The following is a 20,596-nucleotide window of genomic DNA, read 5'->3' as shown; positions in this document are numbered from 1 at the left end:
TCAAGCCCCGTCTTAATTTTGCCAATGACAATTTGGATGATACAGAGGAGTCAATGGAGAAAGGTTTGTGGTCAGATAAGACCAAAATTGAACTTTTTGGTCATAATTTCACTAACCGTGTTTGGAGGAAGACGAATGATAAGTTCCATCCCAAGAACACCATCCCGACTGCTGAGCTTGGGGGTGGTAGCATCATGCTTTGGGGGTGTTTTTCTGCACATGAGACAGGACGACTACACCGCGGCTATGTGTTGTGAGATTTTGGGGAACAACCTCTTTCCCTCAGTCAGAGCATTGAAGATGGGTCGTGGCTGGGTCTTTCAACAAGACAATGACCCGAAGCACACAGCCAGGAAACCCAAGGAGTGGCTCCGTAAGAAGCATATCAAGGTTCTGGCGTGGGCGAGCCAGTCTCCATACTTAAACCCAATCGAAAATCTTTGGAGGGAGCTGAACCTCCGTGTTTCTGAGTGACAGCCCAGAAACCCCGTCTTAAGAAGATCTGTGTGGAGGAATTGGCCAAAATCCCTCCTGCAGTATGTGCAAACCTGGTGAACAATGACTGGTAACGTTTGACTTCAGTAATTGCAAACAAAGGCTACTGTACCAAATATTGACATTGGTTTTCTTTTTTTTCTTTTCCTTTCGGCTTCGCCTGTTAGGGGTTGCCACAGCGTGTCATCTTTTTCCATCTAAGCCTATCTCATGCATCCTCCTCTCTTACACCCACTGTCCTCATCTCCTCCCTCACAACATCCATAAATCTTTTCTTTGGTCTTCCTCTTGATCTTTTGCCTGGCAGCTCCATCCTCAGCACCTTTCGACCAATATACTCTCTCACCTCTGAACATGTCCAAACCATCCAAGTCTGGTCTCTCGAAACTTGTTTCTAAAACATCCAACTTTGGCTGTCCCTCTCATGAGCTCATTTCTAATCCTATCCAACCTGTTCACACCAAGCAAGAACCTCAGCATCTTCGTTTCTCCTACATGCAGTTGTTCTTTCTGTTGTTTCATCAGTGCCACCGTCTCGATTCCGTACAACATGGCCGGCCTCACCACTGCTTAATAAACTTTGCCCTTCATCCTAGCGGAGACTTTTCTATCACATAGAACACCAGACACCTTCCGCCAACTGTTCCACCCCGCTTGGACCCGTTTCTTCACTTCATTACCTTGCTCTCCATTGATCTGTTTTGTTCACCCCAAGTATTTGAAGTCTTCCCCCCTCGCTATCTCTTCTCCCTGGAGCGTCACTCTTCCCCCTCCGCCCCTCTCATTCATGCATATATATTCTGTTTTACTTTGGCTAATCTTCATTCCTCTCCTTTCCAGTGCATGCACCCATCTTTCTAATTGTTCCTCCGCCTGCTCCCTGCTTTCACTACAGATCACAATATCTGCAAACATCATTGTCGAAGGGGATTCCAGTCTAACCTCATCTGTCAGCCTGTCTATTCCTACCGCAAACAGGAAGAGGCTCAGCGCAGATCCCTGATGCAGTCCAACCTCCACCTCCAACCATATTGTTGCTCGCAGATACATCTGTCTCGAGTCTAGCCTCCACTACTCTTTCCCATAACTTCATTGTGTGGCTCATCATTTTTATTCCTCGAGTTTCCACAGCTCTGAACATTGCCCTTGCTCTTAAAATGGGGATCAGCACACTTTTCTTCCATTCTTCAGGTATCTTCTCTCCCGCTAGTATTCTATTGAAATTGCTTCAATACCTCCACCGGTATGTCATCAGGACCAACTGCTTTTCCATTTTTCATCCTTTGTCGTGGCTTTCTGACTTCCCCCTTACTAATCATTGCCACTTCCTGGTCATTCACGCTTGCTTCTTCTACTCTACCTTCTCTTCCATTTTCTTCATTCATTACCTTCTCAAATTACTCTTTCCATCTACTTATCAAACTACTGACACCAGTCAACATATTTCTATCGCTATCCTTAATCACCTTTACTTGCTGCAAATCCTTCCCATCTCTATCCCTCTGTCTGGGCACCTATAGAGATCCTTTTCTCCTTCTTTCATATCCAACTTGATGTACATGTCATCAAATGCCTCTTGTTTAGCCTTCGGCACCTCTACCTTTGACCTGCGTCGTATCTCAATGTATTCTTTTCGCCTCTCCTCAGTCCTCTCCATCTCCCACTTCATCTTCGCTAATCTCTTTCCTTGGATGGCTTCCTGTGTTTTGGGGTTCCACCACCAAGTCTCCTTTCCCCTCTTGCTACCAGAAGGCACCACAAGTACTCTCCTGCCTGCCTCTCTGAGTACCTTGGCAGTAGTATTCCAGTTTTCCGGTAGCTCTTCCTGATATTGGTTTTCTCAGGTGTTTAAATACTTATTTGCAGATGTATCACAGAAATAAATGAATAGTTAAAAAAAATCCTACATTGTGATTTCTGGATTTTTCTTTTTAGATTATCTCTCTCACGGTGGACATGCACCTACGATAAAAATTTCAGACCCCTCCATGATTTCTAAGTTGGAGAACTTGCAATATAGCATGGTGTTCAAATACTTATTTTCTTCACTGTATTCCTTTCGCCTCGCTTCAATCTTCTTACTGTCTCACTTCTTTGCTTACCTCTTTCCTTGTATGACTTCCTGTGATTTGGGCTTCCACCACCAAGTCTCCTTCTCCCCTTTCCTACCAGAAGACACACGAATTACTCTCCTCCCTGTCTCTCTGATCACTTTGGCTGTCGTAGTCCAGTCTTCTGGAAGCGCCACCTGTCCATCAAGAGCCCGTCTCACCTCTTTCCCAAAGCCCACACAACATTCTTCCTTTCCCAGCTTCCACCACATGGTTATCTGTTCTACCTTTGTCTTCTTAATCTTCCTACCCACCACCAGAGTCATCCTACACACCACCCTCCTATGCTGTTGAGCTTCCACCCTCTCATACCCCCACCTTACAGTCAGTAACCTCCTTCAGATTACATCGACTTCACAAAATATAATCCACGTGTGCGCTTCTACGTCCGCTCTTGTAGGTCACTCTATGTTCCCGCCTCTTCTGGGGAAAAAAAGTGTTCACTACTGCTTTTTGGATCCTTTTTAAAAAGTACACCACCATCTGTCCCTCAAAAGTTGTTTTTCTGGATGCCGTACTTACCCATCACTTCTTCATCCCCCCCTGTTTCCTTCACCAACGTGTCAATTGCAATCGCTACCAATCAATTGTGCCCCCTTTGGGCTGCATTTGCCCCCGTAGGGCCACTTGGTGAACACAATTGTTATTGTGCGATCCAGTGAATCCAATCTGAACGGCATTTTTTTTTTTTTTATTGCAGCTCATTTCGTGCATTGTGAGCTTCTTCTGCTTAGATATGTAAAATTCCAATTGTTCCTCACTGCCTCATGAGCAGCATCATACGGTAGACCTTTCATGCACCAAACACACGTTACCATGAATGCTCACGATGTGATGTACCTGTGTTAGGTTGTACTTCATTGGAGTCGTCGCACAACATTTGCAGATTTTGGAACTTGTTGCGCACATGATCAAAGTGATGCCCAGTGTATTGAGGAGACAATTTGAAACTTTTAAGTGCACCCTGTTGTTGTGAAAATATGGTACCTGTTGGGGCCGGGGTGGGGGCAAAAATCCACAAATTTGCGGGGCGGCAAACTCTGATCCTGCAAAAGGGCAAGGGCATACTGTACTAATTTTGGGTGTTTTCATGAGAAGAAAGCCCAAATTATGTAAAAAAATAAAATAAAATAAAAAAAATCAACTCAAAGTGAAGAGGTAAAGAGGGAACTAAATCGAAAAGCAAAGCTCTTAATTTATCAGTCAATCTACGTTCCTACCCTCACCTATGGGCACGAGCTGCGAGTCATCACTGAAAGAACAAGATCCCCAATACAGTACAAGAGGCTGAAATGAGTTTCCACCGCGGGTGTCCAGGCTCTCCCTAAGAGGTAGGGTGAGAAGCTCGTTTATATTGAAAGGGGGTCAGTGTCGAGCTGCTGCTCCTCCACATTGAGAAGAGCTGGGGCATCAGATCCGATATAAGACCGTACAACTCAAAGCATGGCAGAGCAAATTGGAATCATGAGGTCAAAGTCAGTGCCTGAAAAGGTCAGAGACAAAATTGTGGCAAGACACATATCTGGCCAGTTACAAAAAAATTAATTTGCTGACGTTAAGGTTCCTGAAAGCACAGTGGCCTCCATAATCCTAAAATGGAAGACATTTGGGATCACCAAAACCCTTCCAGGGCTAACCGTCCAGCTCAACTGAACAAATGAGGGAGAAGAGCCTTGGTTAGAGAGGTAAAGAAGAGGCAAAAGATCACCATCACTGAACTCTCGAGGTATATTCGGGAGATGGGGGAGGGTTCTAGAAAGTCAAACATCATTGTAGCCCTCCACTCGTCAGCCTTTATAGCAGAGTGGCCCTATGGAAGGCTCTCTTTGGTGCAACACATGAAATTTTGCACAGAGGTTGCTTAAAAAAAAAAAAAAAAAAAAAAAAAAAAACTCAGATTAAACCTTTTAGCCTTATTTCTAAGCGGTATATGTGAAGAAAACCAGCCACTGCTCATCACCTGTCCAATATAGTGCCAACAGCATGGTGGAGGCAGTATCATTCTGTGAGGGTTTTTTTTTTCAGCTGCATGGACAGGACAACTGGTGGCACTCAAAGGAAAGATGAATGCGGCCAAATGCAGAGATATTATGAACAAAAACCTTCTTCCAGAGTGCTCCTGGGGAACAAAGGTTCACCCGCTAACAATACAATAACTCTATGGACAGAGCTAAAATGAACCAATGTGTTCAGAACAACTCTGGCTGTTCTTGATTGGCCAAGCCAAAGCAGTGATTTAAACCCAACTGAGCATCTCTGGAGAGAGCTGAAAATGGCTGACCACCAATGTTTACCATCCAACCTCACAGAACTGGAGAGGATCCCCAAATCCAGGTGTCTTTCCCAAAAAGACTCATGGCTGCATCAGCTCGAAAGGGTTCTTCTGATATTCTCTTTGTGAATAAATCAGAAAAAATTGCAACAATTCATTTTTTTTCTGTCAATATGGGATGCTGTGTGGAGATTAATGAGGAAAAAACATGAACTTTGATTTGATTTTAGCAAATAGCTGCAATAAAACAGAGTAAAAAATTCAAGGCATTTGAACACTTTGTTTCCATTGCATCATATTCATTGTCTGTTCACTGCTTATCTCAAAATGTGAATGTGCATTTAAAAAGAAGTTTGAAATTCATTGGTTAAATGAGTTTATTTAAGACCAGATAAAAATGGTTGGGTGACTTTAGAATCTCTAGTTTGATGAGAACAAGATAAAACTTTAAGGCCTTAATTCTACACAAGAGGAAGGCATTTCAACTCCCACCTTTGACAGAAGTTTGCTCATGTTCTGGGAGAGGCAGGGGTAATCGAGTCCGAGTGGACCATGTTCCGCGCCTCCATTGCTGAGCCACCTAAATTGACCTGTGTGGTTGGTCCCTGACATGGCAGCAGTTCGAGAGCATGTGGTACCGGTTTCCGGTGGGATGTCCCAGAACACCTCACCAGGGACGCATCTGGATCAGATACGCCAGCCACCTCATCTGGCGATTCTCACTGTGGAGGAGCAGCGGGCCAACACTGAGCCCCTCCCGAATGACCAAGCTTCTCAGCCTATCTGTAAAGGAGAACCTGGACACCCAGTGGAGGAAACTCATTTCGGCCGCTTGTATCTGGGATCTTGTTCTTTTGGTCAAGACCCACAGGTCGTGACCATAAGCGAGCGTAGGAACGTAGATCGATTGGTAAATTGAGAACTTCGCCTTTTGATTTGGCTCCCACTTTACCACAAATTGGGTGACAAAGGGCAGCGTTGGCAGAGTCCAAACAACTCCGACTTACTGCCAGCAATAAAGACCAAACTTAGACACTGGTCGTACAGGGATCAATCAGCCCGTATCAGGGGGTTTGGTACCTCATATCCCCAAAGAAACCCCCACAGGACGCCCCGAGGGACATAGTCAAATATTTTTTCCAAGTCCACAAAACGCATGTTGACTGGTTGGGCGAAGTCCGATCCACTCTCGAGGATCCTGTCGAGGGTTTGGAGCTGGTCCACAGTTCCACGGCAGGGACAAAAACCACATTGCTCCTCCTGAATCTGAGATTCAACTTTCCAACGGATCCTCCTCTCCAGCACCCTTGAATAGACGTTACCAGGGAGACTGAGAAGTATGATCCCCCTGTAGATAGAACACACCCTCTGGTCCTCCTTATTAAGAAAGGGGACAACCATGCCAGTCTGCCAATCCAGAGGCACTGTCCTCAATGTCCATGCGATGTTGCAGAGGGATGTCAACCAGGACAGGCCCACAACATCCAGAGCTTTTAGGAACTTGGGCGAACCTCATTGACCTCTAGGGCCCTGTCACAAAGGAGCTTTTTAACCACACCATGACATTAACCTCAGAGATAGAAGAGCCCATCTCAGAGAACACAGACTCTTGATTTCTCATGGATGTCTTCGAAGTATTCTCTCCACCGACTCACAATATCCCAAGTTGATGTCAGCAGTTCACCATCCTCACCATTCACAATGTTAACAGTGCACTGCTTCCCTCTCCTGAGACGCCAGATGGTGGACCAGAATTTCCTCGAAGCAGTCTTGAAGTCGTTTTTCATGGCCTCACCGAACTCCTCCCATGCCCGGGCTATTGCCTCAGCGACCACCAAAGCTGCATTTCGCTTGGCCAGTCATTACCCATCATCTGTCTTGGGAGTCCAACAGGCCAGAAATGCCCGAGAGGACTCCTTCAGCTTGATGGCATCCCTCACTGCTGGTGTCCATCAACCTGTTCAGGGGTTACCCCCACGGCAGACACCGACCACCTAACAGGCATATCTTTGGTCGGCCACCTTAACAATGGAGGCCTGGAACATCGTCCACTTGAACTCAATGTCCCCCGCCTCCCCCGGAACATGAGCAAAGTTCTTACTGCAAGTGCAATAGTAGCATGCAAATCTTCATCATGAACTTACCACATGGGTCTTTAGAGAGGTTATCCTGTGGGTCCCCACTTGGATTGGAGATCTCATTTGGATCTTTGAGAGTGAGATGGGTCATCTTATCAAAACAAACAGAAGAGGAGGAAATCTTCTGATGTGTCACATTTTCAGTCTTTAATGGATTCAAGTTGCCAGACTCCATTTCATGAGACCTACATTTCTCCTTTGTTGCTGCTACTTTGCTTTTTAACACACCTAGACACTTCATGGGTTTCTCTTTTGCCTTCTTGGTTTTTGAAAAAACATTTTCAGACTGGATAGCATGAGCATCAGTTTTTGTCTCTGAAGTTATATTTATTTTTAAACTCCTACGCCCAGACATGTTGAAAGGAGTAGGCCTGGCGCATGACTTTGCCTTCTTGGCTTTCACCTGCAGTTACGTGACATGGAGTTAACAAAAAAAAAAAAAGAGATGAAAATCATAGTGTCTCAAAATGATGGAAAGAACAAACTCACAGCCAAGTGTCTCTGTTCCTGCTGAGCATCATAAAAAGCAGTTTGAGGATGAAGAGACTTCACCAGCACTGGAATTCTACTCGGCCGAATGGGCAGCGCCCTCCCAGGATCTTGGTTCTCAAAATCCCGATTAGGAAAGTTCGGCATGGGCACAAGCTTCGAGTTCTTGGGCACCAGTGGCATCCTCTTTTTCTCATTGTTCTCCCTGAGCAGAAAGACCAGAAGGTAAAACTGATCAAGTACATTTTCAATAAAAAATCCATACATACAGCAGGCATGTAATTTGACTGAATGAAAAAAGACTGAAAAATAGCCAGGGGTCCGGAGCTCAATTTCAATGTGCAAACTTTATAAATTGTAATATGAACTAAATATATCTAGTAGAACTATAAAAAAATGCTATTCTGTTTTCAAAATGTACAAAATATGATCATTATTTAGGTGCATACTTTTATCCCAAAAAATTACAAATTCAAATACAAATTCAACTTCGTAAACTACAAGTGAAATTTGCATCATGGCATGTAAGTGTGCTTTTATAGCATGTATATGGCAACCATTCAAAAACGTTTTGATTTCTTTTTTTGTAAATTATTGAAACTAATTGTAAATAATACAACCATTTTTACAAGTAATTGCTTTTGAACTCTCACCTCATGTCTGACCAAACACACTAAGCCCATGAGCGCTCACTTTGACCACTGTGAGCAACATCAGAGTATGCACTGTGGTCAGATCAGTCTCATCCATTGAAGCTAAATGGCTCAAAGATTAAGATTACAGCTTTTTACATTCCCATCAGAACAGTTTTAAGAACAATTTTGTGTTTTTGCAAACCTACAATGAAAATGTCAACAAACAAAAATTACATTGTTAACCAAACCAAGCTAACTATAACTTTGAAAGGTCACTTCCAACTTTGTTTCAATGTTTTTTTTTTTTTTTTACCCACAATGACATCCCACTATGTTTTTCTTAGTGTAAAACGGAAATGTTGCTTGCAGAAAATCTTTAGCAATGCATGGTGAAAGATGAATGATGCTCCTAAACACCTTTAAGGTTAATGTTATGTTATGTGTCCTCCTATATTTAAAATACAGAATTAGCTTTTTGTGCAATGTATTGTGTCTGTGCTTTCATCCTCGGCTGTGGCAAGGTGGTATTTTAACATTATACACCATCTCATCCTGTACTTTCTACTTTGGTTTCAGACTAGACCTTTTTTTTTAACTCAAAAAAAAAAAAGAGAAAATCTCATCCAGTTTCACAACCTTTTCTTCTTTTATTCACATAACCCACCGTTCATTAAAGCAACAGCAATTCTTTTTTTCTTCAAACCATGATTATCAAGAGTAAACATAAGCAGCATGTCTAACTCTCGTTACCTCTACGTTTCCCAGACTGTGTTCTTAACTAAAGCAATGGTGGCGTTTGCAATTATGAGTGTAGCCTTTTAAGAGCCTGAGGGGGGAGGAGTCAGGTAAAGTACCAGGACATCTTGTGCACTGATCTTAAAAAAAGACTGATACCTCATTGGCCATCAAAACTGAAGTCGCCATCTGCCATCTTGATACTACCAAAACAACCATGCTTGTCCTGTGCAGCGATTAACTGTGTTAATTGGCAGTTTCGTGGCTGTGAGAAAACATTCCACAGGTAAGTTAGGATGATTTGCTTTGACACTGTTAAAATTTGTTTGTAAAAGTTTTTTTTATTTTCCGATGATCTTAATTCACTTGAACAAAGTTTTTTCACGGTTGTTGTTGTTCACTGGTCACTCTCTACGTCACCTTTATAGATCAACGGTTTTTCGCGAAAATGCGATGTAAATATTTTCCCAAACTTCATCAGCGGATAAGCAAGAAAACACCTTTTCTGTGAATTTTTTGATTAATTTCATAATACAGAACTATGCAAATTGAATTTGATTTTCAAATGCGAGGAAGTTTAAATTTTCTGTCTGAAATAGGACGTCGCAGAGACAACAAATGAACAATCCGTTGAGCATGCATTTTCACATTGCAAGTCCTTATTTCCAAATATATATCTTACTAATTGACTTAAAATGTAACATTTTTATGACAAAAAAATGCTTCATTTTATTTTTTGCTATGATATGATGATAGTGCTTCACAGCATATTTTGGGAAAGGTTTACGTCACGGAAATTGGGCCAAGGCAATATGCAAGGTTTCTTGGTAGTCGTGGTGTCATGTCTTTCCTTTGCACTTAGCCTTTTTTGGCTTACCAAGTCGAATAAAAAGCCTTCATGTTACCAGAACTGAAAAATTCTCATGCTCACACGACCAGTTTTAATTCTACATGCCAAATTTTGAGAAAAACCCAACCATAATCCAATCTGTAAATCATGTCCTCGCACGTTTTGGGAGTATCAGGATGGTGGCCAACTGGCTAAAACCAATCGACATTCTGCTCGATGTGTATGCGGTATCCAGGCTTTTTTTTAAAAAAAATTATTTATTTTTTTATTAAAGATCAATGACCCGTGTGCTTGCACCATCACACTGCCTGGCGATCGACGCATTAAGCACCCCTGCTGTAACTGAATTTCCTTGAATTTTTTCGGCCTAACTTCCGTACATGCTCAGTGCGGTTAACTTGCATTTGCTGTTTCCGGGTGAATACTGATTGTTTAGGAACGGGCTTGTTTAGTTAACAACATTTATCAAAGAAACAAGTAAATGTCAAGACGACACAACATAAGCTATGTCTTTCAATATGTATATATTTCTACTCAGAAAAAAAATTTTACGCACGTGATTTTTCGTGATCGACTGTGTAGATTTGCAATGCAGCGCTATGGGGGCACAAACCAGCGCAATCTGTAGGCCGGTCCCAAGCCCGGATAAATGCAGAGGGTTGCGTCAGGAAGGGCAGCCAGCGTAAAAGCTGATTATTTTTTTATAAGGGTTATTTTAAAGGAAGAGCTGGCTAAGAATGTCTTGGAGGTGAAAAGAGTATCAAGATCGAATGATGAGACTAAAATTTGCAATTTAGGGTGTTATGTATAATGTGGTAAGCAGCTATGCCCCACAGGTAGGATGTGACCTAGAGTTGAAAGAGAAATTCTGGAAGGAACTAGATGAAGTAGTTCTGAGTATCCCAGACAGCGAGAGAGTTGTGATTGGTGCAGATTGTAATGGACATATTGGTAAAGGAACCAGGGGCGATGAAGAAGTCATGGGTAAGTACGGCATCCAGGAAAGGAACTTTGAGGGACAGATGGTGGTGGACTTTGCAAAAAGGATGGAGATGGCTGTAGTGAACACTTATTTCCAGAAGAGGGAGGAACATATAGTGACCTACAAGAGTGGAGGTAGAACCACGCAGGTGGATTATATTTTGTGCAGACGATGTAATCTGAAGGAGATTACTGACTGTAAAGTAGTGGTAGGGGAGAGTGTAGCTCGACAGCATAGGATGGTGGTGTGTAGGATGACTCTGGTGGTGGGTAGGAAGATTAAGAAGACAAAGGTAAAGCAGAGAACTATCTGGTGGAAGCTGAGAAAGGAAGAATGTTGTGCAGCCTTTCGGAAAGAGTTAAGACAGGCTCTCGATGGACAGCAGAAGACTGGACAACGACAGCCAAGGTAATCAGAGAGACAGGCAGGAGAGTACTTGGTGTGTCTTCTGGTAGAAAAGGGGAGAAGGAGACTTGGTGGTGTGCAGGGAGTCATACAAGGAAAGAGATTAGAAAAAGAAAGAAGGAGAAAAAGGATCTCTACAGGTCGGCCAGACAGAGGGATAGAGATGGGAAGGATGTGCAGCAGGTAAGGGTGATTAAGGATGGAGATGGAAATGTGTTGACTGGTGCCAGTAGTGTGCTAAATAGATGGAAAGAATACTTGTTGACTTGTTGAAGTTGATGAATGAAGAAAATGAGAGAGAAGGAAGAGTTGAAGAGGCAAGTGTGAAGGACCAGGAAGTGGCAATGATTAGTAAAGGGGAAGTCAGAAAGGCACTACAAAGGATGAAAAATGGAAAGGCAGTTGGTCCTGATGACATAACGGTGGAGGTATTGAAGCAATTTCGAGAGATGGCTGTGGAGTTTTTGACCAATTTATTCAACAGAATACTAGCAGGCGAAAAGATGCCTGAAGAATGGAGGAAAAGTGTTGTAGTTCCCATTTTTAAGAACAAAGGCTATGTTCAGAGCTGTGGGAATTATAGAGGAATAAAGTTGATGAGCCACACAATGATTCATTCATACTCAGTCTGACCAAAAAAATTTAAGGGCTTTTTAGGGGCATTCTTAGGGGCTGACACAAAAAATTTAGGGCCGACACGGAAAAAATTTTGGGCCATCGTGGGAAATCAAGAGTAATGAAAAAAGACTCACCCAATGGTGCCATCGGCTGTTCTTGGTTCATCAAAGGTTCCAGTACCTCAGTACCTGTGACAGTGATCACCTGTCACCCCTTATGGTAGTTCTCAATGATATGACCATTGTCAATGTCTTCACATAACAGTCTACAGAAAAACAGATTACTACAATTGCAACATATACACAAATGTCTTCTACTGATGTCTGTCTCAGCACCCCTACTCGAGCTCCTTGAGCCTACCCAGTGCCTCCTCTATTTGTTGCTGCAGAGGTGCCAAAGTGGCTCTCTTGTCCTTTGCTCTGCCTCTGAGTGCATTGGCCTCGGTGATAAACCTCAGATTCCTCTTTTCTTCTGCTTCCTCACACAGCCTGTCAGCCTTCTCAATAAGTGTAGATATGTCAGTCTCTATTTTGGCTTTGAGGCTGTCTAACTCTACCTTAGCTGCCTTCCTCTTCTCTGCTTGTTTTGATGCATCCTTCTTCCTTTCCTCCTCTAGATGCTGGACGTAAATACTTCTGGCAGAAGACACAGCGATCAACACCTCCCTTGTGATAGGCACCATGTCAAGCCCTCCATATTGCTGGACCACCTCCACTATTTGCCTCCAAGCAATCAATGACTCCTTGCTTAGGTTGTCCTCGGTGACCTCCTTGTTTGTGGAGAAGCCTCTTTCCACAGATGCCTGTCCATGGGACAGGAGCAGCAGCTGCTTTATGACGCCCCATAGCTCCTGGAACTGCTGGCTTTCCTGCTGATGCAGAGTGGAGTGGAAGAGCGTGTCCAGCCTGTCCTTAGAGATGTTGAAGTCAGAGAAAGTGACCCTTATCTTCTCATCTTCTTGGATCTTTTCACTCAGTCTGGAATACTGGAACAGAATCCTGTCGCAATTGCCACCCTTCTGTGATCCACCATGATGTTTAACAGGGTTCATACTCAGTCTAACCCAAAAAATTTAAGGGCTTTTTAGGGGCATTTTTAGGGGCTAACACGAAAATTTTTGGGCCGACACAGAAAAAATTTAGGGCTGACACGAAAAATTTAGGACCATCGTGGGAAATCAAGAGTAAGGAAAAAAGACTCACCCAATGGTGCCATCAACCGTTCTTGGTTCATCAACTGTCCCAGTACCTCAGTACCTGTGACAGTGATCACCTGTCGCCCCTTGTGGTAGTTCTCATTGATATGACCATTGTCAACATCTTCACATAGTCTACAGATGAACAGATTCTAACTACAATTGTAACTATATACACAAATGTCTTCTACTGATGTCTGTCTCAGCACCCCTTCTCTAGCTCCTTGAGCCTACCCAGTGCCTCCTCTATTTGTTGCTGCAGAGGTGCCAAAGTGGCTCTCTTGTCCTTTGCTCTGCCTCTGAGTGCATTGGCCTCGGTGATAAACCTCAGATTCCTCTTTTCTTCTGCTTCCTCACACAGCCTGTCAGCCTTCTCAATAAGCGTAGATATGTCAGTCTCTATTCTGGCTTTTTTGGCTTTGAGGCAGTAGAGATGAAAAGGGGGCAGATATGCCAAATGTAGCCAGGTACGAAGTCTTCCTTTCCCAACAGTGGTAGTTTTTAGCAATGTCACCTGTGTGGGAACATGACTGCAAACACTTTCAAACTATTTTCACAAGATTTGTAACTGTAATGGCTACAGATCACTTTTAAAGTCCACACGATCTCTGCCTTTAACGAGTCCGTCTTCGTGTTTTGAACTACGTTCATAAAGCCTGACTTCTGGCTGGTTGAAGTCGATGGCTGGACAACTGTAGGTGCGCGTGCACTGCCAGTACCACTGCCTGAAGTTGATGCTTCACTATCTTGATATTTTAGAAACCGATTCATACCAACAGAAAATGAGAGAGTCTTCGCCAAATCAGCGTGTCTCCTGTTTTTCCGGTGCGACTCCAACGCTTTGACGCCCATCTTTTCAAGCTGGTAACTCTGCTTGCACAGATGGCAGTAAAACATGTGCCGATCTTTTGGATCTCGACGAACCCACCTCCCGAACTCCTTACTTTCAACCGAAGCATATTGAAAAAGGCACTTCCCCATGATACAAGTTGGATCGATGAAAGAACTCCGCTACGTCGTAACGAAGACGAAGTGAAATGCCTACTCACGGAAAAAAAACAATGGAATATCGACAAGATGGCGACTAGTTGTCAACACGGTGACTTCCGTTGACAATTTCCGGCTGTTTTGGACGCCAGACGGATCGCTATTTTTTTTTTTAAATAAAAGATAATTCTTTTTAGGGAGAATTTTGGCGGTAGAGGTCCTCCCTTTGATTTTTTTTTTTAATTTAAGGCCTTTTTAGGAGTTTGACCGATTTTGCAGATTTTTAAGGACTTTCAGGAGCCCCTAAATGCACCTTCGAAAATTTAGGGATTTTTGGGGACTTTTAGGGCCGCGTGCGAACCCTGTTTAAGGTTTTTGGGAGTTTCTTGTTGTTGTTCTCCTTCTCATCTTTCATGGCAATCTGCCGAAGGTCCATCCATCTTAGTAGTCGGACTAAACTGTATATGATGGGGCTCTTCTCCAGCAACTTTTCTATCATGTTTACCAGGAAAGTTTGGCAGCTCATTCTAAATTCCTGCGTTACATGGTCGGTTCCAATGCCAGATTTCAGAAGGAGCCTCTCAGCAGCAAAGCCTATGCCTAGTTTCAATAAACCCACCCAGTGTGACTTGTCACCCACATTAATCTTGACAAGGTTGGTGAGGGAGGCTGCCTTTTCTTTAAGGACTTCAGGCTTGATGAACTTTTCCATCAGTCTTGATGAGGGTGCCCATGTCCTTTGCGATGAAGGGAAGCGTAGGCTTGTCAGTCTGGTACACTTTCAGGAATGGTTCCACCAGCCTGGCGCACATTAGAAAGAAGTGAAGCTTGGCAACAAAGATGGGGTCCTGTGCTGCTTTCTGAACAACAGTGAAGGAGCTGTTGGTTGGGCAGGTCACCTTACACAGAAAATCTTCCACCCCCCCATCCAGCTGCCTCGCAACCGATTTGAAATGAATTATGGAGGATGTGGAGACCCAAGCTTGCAGTCTGCAGCATACGGCGGGTGGTCATCTTTTCTATTTGTTCTTGAATTGATTTGTACAGCTTCCAATTAATAAAACAAAAGCTTTTGGTGACTGAAGTTGCTGCTGAATGTCCCAGGAATTCAGAGGTGAGGTAGCAAGTGCGGACCCGGTCATCAATCCACAATCGCACATGAATGTCCAGCTGCTTCTCTTGCATCTCATGATTTAGAGACTCATCAAAGAGGAGAACTTACTCTGATTCAGCCTTCACTTTCTGCCTCAGTAGAGATGAAAAGTCAGCAGCGATGCCAAATGTAGCCAGGTACGAAGTCTTCCTTTCCCCACAGTGGTAGTTTTTAGCAATGTCACTGTCTGGAAACATAACTGCAAACACTTTTGAATTATTTTCACAAGATTTGTAACTGTAATGGCTGCAGATCATTTTTCACGTCCACACGATCTCTGCCTTAAACGAGTCCGCCTTTGTGTATTGAACTACGTTCATAAAGTCTGACTTCTGGCTGGTTGAAGTCAATGACTGGACAACTGTAGGTGCGCGTGCACTGCTAGTACCACTGCCTGAAGTTGATGCTTCACTATCTTGATATTTTAGAAACAGATTCCTACCAACTGAAAATGAGAGAGTCTTCGCCAAATCAGCGTGTCTCCTGTTGTTCCGGTGCGACTCCAGCGCTTTGACGCCCATCTTTTCAAGCTGGTAACTCTGCTTGCACAGATGGCAGTAAAACATGTGCCGATCTTTTGGATTTCGACGAACCCAGCTCCCAAACTCCTTACTTTCAACCCAAGCATCTTGAAAAATGCACTTCCCCGTGATACAAGTTGGATCAATGAAAGAACTACGCTACGTCGTAACGAAGACGAAGTGAAATGCCTACTCACGAACAACGAACGAACAATTGAATATCGACGAGAAGATGGCGATTAGTTGTGAACACGGTGACTTCCGTTGACAATTTCCGTCTGTTAGACTTTTAGGGGCCACTAAATGCACCTTCGAAAATTTAGGGGTTTTTAGGGCCACGTCCGAACCCTGATGAGGCTAGACTCAGGACAGAAGTAAGTATCTGCGAGCAACAGTATGAGTACCACAGATGCATTATTTGCCTTGAGAATGCTCGTGGAAAAGTACAGAGAAGGTCAGAAGGAGCCACATTGTGTCTTTGTGGATCTAGAGAAAGCCTCTGACAGAGTACCAAGAGAGGAACTGTAGTACTGCATGCGTAAGTCTGGTGTGGCAGAGAAGTATGTTAAAATAGTACAGGACATGTATGATGGCAGCTGAACAATGGTGAGGTGTGCCTTAGGTGTGACAGAAGAATTTAAGGTGGAGATGGGACTGCATCAGGGATCCGCGCTGAGCCCCTTCCTGTTTGCGGTAGTAATGGATAGGCTGACAGACGAGGTTAGACTGGAATCCCCTTGTACCATGATGTTCGTAGATGATATTGTGATCTGCAGTGAAAGCAGGGAGCAGGCAAAGGACCAATGAAAGATCGAGGTTTGCACTAGAAAGGAGAGGAATGAAGATTAGCCGAAGTAAGACAGAATATATGTGTGTGAATGAGAAAAGTGGAGGGGGAAGAGTGAGGCTACGGGGAGAAGAGATAGCGAGGGTGGACGACTTCAAATATTTAGGGTCAACAATCCAGAGCAATGGTGAGTGTGGTAAGGAAGTTAAGAAACGCGTACAAGCAGGATGGAAAAGTTGCCGGATTAAGAAACGCGTACAAGCAGGATGGAAAAGTTGCCGGAAGGTGTCTGGTGTTATATGTGATAGAAGAGTATCTGCTAGGATGAAGGGCAAAGTTTATAAAATGTATGATATATGATATAAATATATGGTGAGGCTGGCCATGATGGACGGATGAGAGACTGTGGCAATGAAGAAACAACAGGAAGCCGAACTAGAGGTAGCATGAATGAAGATGTTGAGGTTCTCGCTCGGAGTGAGCAGGTTGGAAAGGATTAGAAAGGAGCTCATCAGAGGGACAACCAAAGTTGGAGACAAGGTGAGAGAGAGCGGACTTACATGGTTTGGACATGTTCAGAGAAGAGAGACAAGAGAGAGTGAGTATATTGGTATAAGGGTGCTGAGGATGGGGATGCCAGCCAAAAATGCGAGAGGAGGACCAAAGAAAAGGTTGATGGATGTTGTGAGGGAAGACATGAGGACAGTGGGTGTTAGTGAAGAGGATGCACGAGATAGTTAAGATTGAAAAAGATGACACGCCGTGGCTAACGGGACAATCCAAAAGAAAAAGAAGAAGACTGTGTCGATTTGCTAGTGCGATGGCATGCTCACAGTGACTGCAAATGGCCACATAAACTGCCTCGTATACAACAGGTGCTTTCAGCGTGTTTCACATTCAACCAATCAACAGACGTGTCTCAAATTTTCCGCCTAGCTTGCAAAGGTCTGATCGGAAAATGAACTAGTGTGGATTCGGGCACGGGTTACAGTCGGAATATTGCAGAAAAACTTAAAAAAAAAAAAAAAAAGAAGACGGAATTCTGGCTATAAATGAAAAAATCACATCTGGCAACTCTCGAGTGGAGTTCCCAAGAGGAGTGGTGCCAGAGCCCAAGCGGTGGGTAAAGGCGAGCCAGACTATATATAGTCAGACCTTCTCGACTTCACGCACCAAATTGGGTTCCTTCCCTGCCATGTCCCTAGAGCTAGTTTCTGTAGCCTAGGATCGATCGCTAAGGTCCCTGCCTTTACCCACCGCCCAGCTCACATCACACCGGACCCCTATGGCCACTCTCACAAGTGGTGAGCCCATGGGAAGGGGACCCATGTTACCCTTTCGGGCTGTGCCCGGCCGAGCCCCATGGATGCAGGCCTGCCCACCAGGCGCTTGCCTTCGACCTGCGTCTGGGTAAGGGAAACCAAGATCCAATTTTTGTACTTGTCATCAGGGTTTTGGAGTCGTACTTTGGTCCCTCACCGAGGATCTTTTTGCTATGGGTGACACTACTAGGGCCATGAAGCCCCAGACAAGTTAGCTCCTAGGATCACACAACCCCCCCTCCCCCCACCACCACCACCACGATAAGGTGACGGCTCGAGGAGGGGTAAACCTAACGTATTCCAATTGACCCCTCCGTAGAAATTGCGTCATCCGCGTCGCTGACCAATCAGAGGCCAGAGATCTGCATAAACCACGCCCCTTTTTGGACCCCCAGTTCCCTCAGACAACGTTGCACGGTCCAGTATAGCTTTTGTTAGCGTTTTATCGCGTATTTGGGTTGTTTAACAATAGATATGCTTAAGAGGTGTAGTCACGGACTTTGTAATAGTGACGACAGGTATCCTGAAAGGCTAGTTGGTGGAGTTCAATTCGTACCCTTTCCAAAACCGAAGACCCAGTACGAAAAATGTCTTCGATGGATCAAACTTTGTGGAAGACCGCATCATCAACTGAATCTATCTAAAATCAACCGGAACAGAAGACCGAGTACGAAAAATGTCTTCGATGGATCAAACTTTGTGGAAGACCGCATCATCAACTGAATCCATCAACCGGAACAGATATGTTTGCACGAAGGTAAGCCCTATATTTGATTTTCAATACATGTCTCATATAAATGAATTAGCAGTTCTTCGCTTGCATAACATAGCTAAGTGTGAATTATTGACAGACTTGATCTGTGCTGAGCGATATTTTGCGATGATCTGACTGCACAAACGTGTCCCTTTGTTCGCGGCTACGGTAAACCGGACTGTGTTTGCACGAAGGTATGCCCTTTATTTGATTTTCAATACATGTCTCATATAAATGAATTAGCAGTTCTTCGCTTGCATAACATAGCTACGTGTGAATGATTGACACACTTGATCTGTGTTGAGCGATATTTTGCGATGATCTGACTGCACAAACGTGTCCCTTTGTTCGCAGCTAATGAGCTAAGCTAAACCGGACTAGCAGTCCTAATAGCCTTCGACGTGCACCAAGACACCAAGACTGAAGGAAGGATGTTTGAAGACACTAAAGTAGTGATTGTCGTACTTGGTCGGGACTTACGTAGGTACGGCACTAATTCAAGAATAATTATTGAGGGGAGCGCGTGACGTTACACAAAGAAAACAAGAGAAACAACTCGTAAATCAAGCCTCGCTTTCTTCTTTTCCTTCATACAGCGGTTCACAAACGGCTATACAGATACACATACAGATTCTGGACACAAGTGTGATAGGTAACACGAAACTAGGAAACTGTCAATGACGAATTCATCTTTGGGTTATAATATATTATATTATGTGGCTTCTCGGTCTTCCTCTGACTCCGGAAAGATCTTGCGCTAATATCAATGGTTTCTCCGTCGATATGCATGTAAATACCATTGAAATACCCCTCGCTGAAATACTTGAAGCCCTGCTGCCTGCTTTTTAACGATATTTCACTGTTAGCTAAGAATGCGAGTGAGAAATCAGCCAGTAAATCGGACAGTTTCGCTCTATTCTTTTCTTGCTGCGCCGCCCTTTTTGCTAATTGTTTGTCTGTCTTAGGCGCACGTGGTGTGACGTCACTTCAGGAGGCGTGGTTAAGTGCCCTGTGCGGAGGGGTCAATTAAATTCGATGTTACTCAGTTTCACAATGTACAATTGTAAGGATGTCAAGTTTCACGTGAAATTGTACCCAAAGCAATGTTTTGCCCTGACCGGAAGTTGAAGCCAAATTACCACGTGAAAGAGGTCTGTGCGCAATCTAGTTTTTAATCCTAAATCATTGATAAAAACCTTTTTCTGCACAGATCAATAGAAACAAAACATACTTGGAGGAGGTACCAAGTCACATTCATAATCAACCATAACCACTAAACACGGGCCTGCAATTACCTGCGTGGTAGCGGTGACTTTCTTGTCTCATAATTGAGCACTTACCTCTGCGTGTAAGCGTGGATTTCATCCTGACTTTGCACACGAAGTGGAGAGGCGTCCATGATAAAACAGATAACTAGTCTTGTGTCCTGTCAGGAGTGGAGAACTACTGGAAGCTCAGTAAAGGAGTCCTTTGGAGAACAGGTGACCATTGGTTACTGTGTTGTCAATTATTAATCAATGCAGTTATTTAAAAGGATATAAGAAACATAAAGGGGAAAAAAACAAAGTATAAATTGTCATTACTTTGACATTCCAGGCATTTACGTGAAGCACCATGCTCTTGGATAATAATGAAAAAAATCGTACATTCACTAACTGACAGTAGGGCGATAAAACGGCCTGCTACTCCCCGAGACGTCTGAACTTTGTTTTCATGAGTTTGATTCGCGTTTAATTTTAAGATTAAATGCTTACACACCGCGAGTTGACTGCTAACTTCTTGAACGAGCAGCTCTTTGTATTTACCGCGCTTTGTCATTGGCTACGAATGGAAACCATATCAGCCAATCAACATACGTCCTATCGGGCTACATTTTCTTTGGCCAATGAGCGACAAGATCGTCACCCACTAGTCACAATGGTTTGCAAGAATTTAAAACAAAACACACTAACTTTTGTATGACTAGGGCTGCTCAATGCGTCGAACGCGATGGCTTGCCGAGAAAAGACATCAGCCATATTTTTTAACTTTAGCTCACCGCGCATGTGCAAACGACAGTGCAGGAAAACACGTTGTCAGCGAGCACCCCCCCCCTCCCCATTTTAAAGTCTAGTTTAAGAAATCTCAACAAACATGAGTATGGATGC

At 43.8% G+C, this 20,596-nt stretch overlaps 2 protein-coding genes across 13 annotated transcripts in view; one reads left to right on the top strand and one right to left on the bottom strand.

Annotated features, from left to right (window-relative positions):
* troap (trophinin associated protein) overlaps positions 1 to 19,920 on the bottom strand; it is a 59,408-nt gene extending 39,488 nt beyond the window's left edge. For 4 of the 6 annotated variants that reach the window (XM_061805294.1, XM_061805311.1, XM_061805302.1 and 1 more), the window contains exons 1-3: positions 19,790 to 19,920; positions 7,506 to 7,710; positions 7,023 to 7,419 (exon numbers count right to left, since the gene is read on the bottom strand). In XM_061805294.1, the coding sequence (XP_061661278.1) occupies positions 7,023 to 7,419; positions 7,506 to 7,710; positions 19,790 to 19,848 (661 nt within the window). In that variant the 5' untranslated portion in view covers positions 19,849 to 19,920. The remainder of the gene's footprint in view (positions 1 to 7,022; positions 7,420 to 7,505; positions 7,711 to 19,789) is intronic. The other 2 variants (XM_061805330.1, XM_061805339.1) reach the window with 1 other exon arrangement.
* Positions 1 to 20,596, top strand: part of LOC133492743 (differentially expressed in FDCP 6 homolog) — a 99,974-nt gene that overhangs the window by 21,789 nt on the left and 57,589 nt on the right. The window contains exons 1-2 of one of the 7 annotated variants that reach the window (XM_061805390.1): positions 14,184 to 15,202; positions 18,804 to 18,933. The exons of 3 other annotated variants lie outside the window; for them this stretch is intronic. The gene's annotated coding sequence lies outside the window, so the exon portion shown is untranslated. Of the gene's footprint in view, positions 1 to 14,183; positions 15,203 to 18,058; positions 18,934 to 19,399; positions 19,601 to 19,796; positions 19,931 to 20,596 lie in introns of those variants that run through there. 3 more of the 7 variants (XM_061805380.1, XM_061805398.1, XM_061805369.1) reach the window with 3 other exon arrangements.

Source organism: Syngnathoides biaculeatus, chromosome 2, assembly GCF_019802595.1.
Source record: "Syngnathoides biaculeatus isolate LvHL_M chromosome 2, ASM1980259v1, whole genome shotgun sequence".
Classification (NCBI taxonomy): Eukaryota; Metazoa; Chordata; class Actinopteri; order Syngnathiformes; family Syngnathidae; genus Syngnathoides; species Syngnathoides biaculeatus.
Note: the sequence above shows the minus strand (reverse complement) of the source record. Positions and strands in the feature narration are given on the sequence as shown.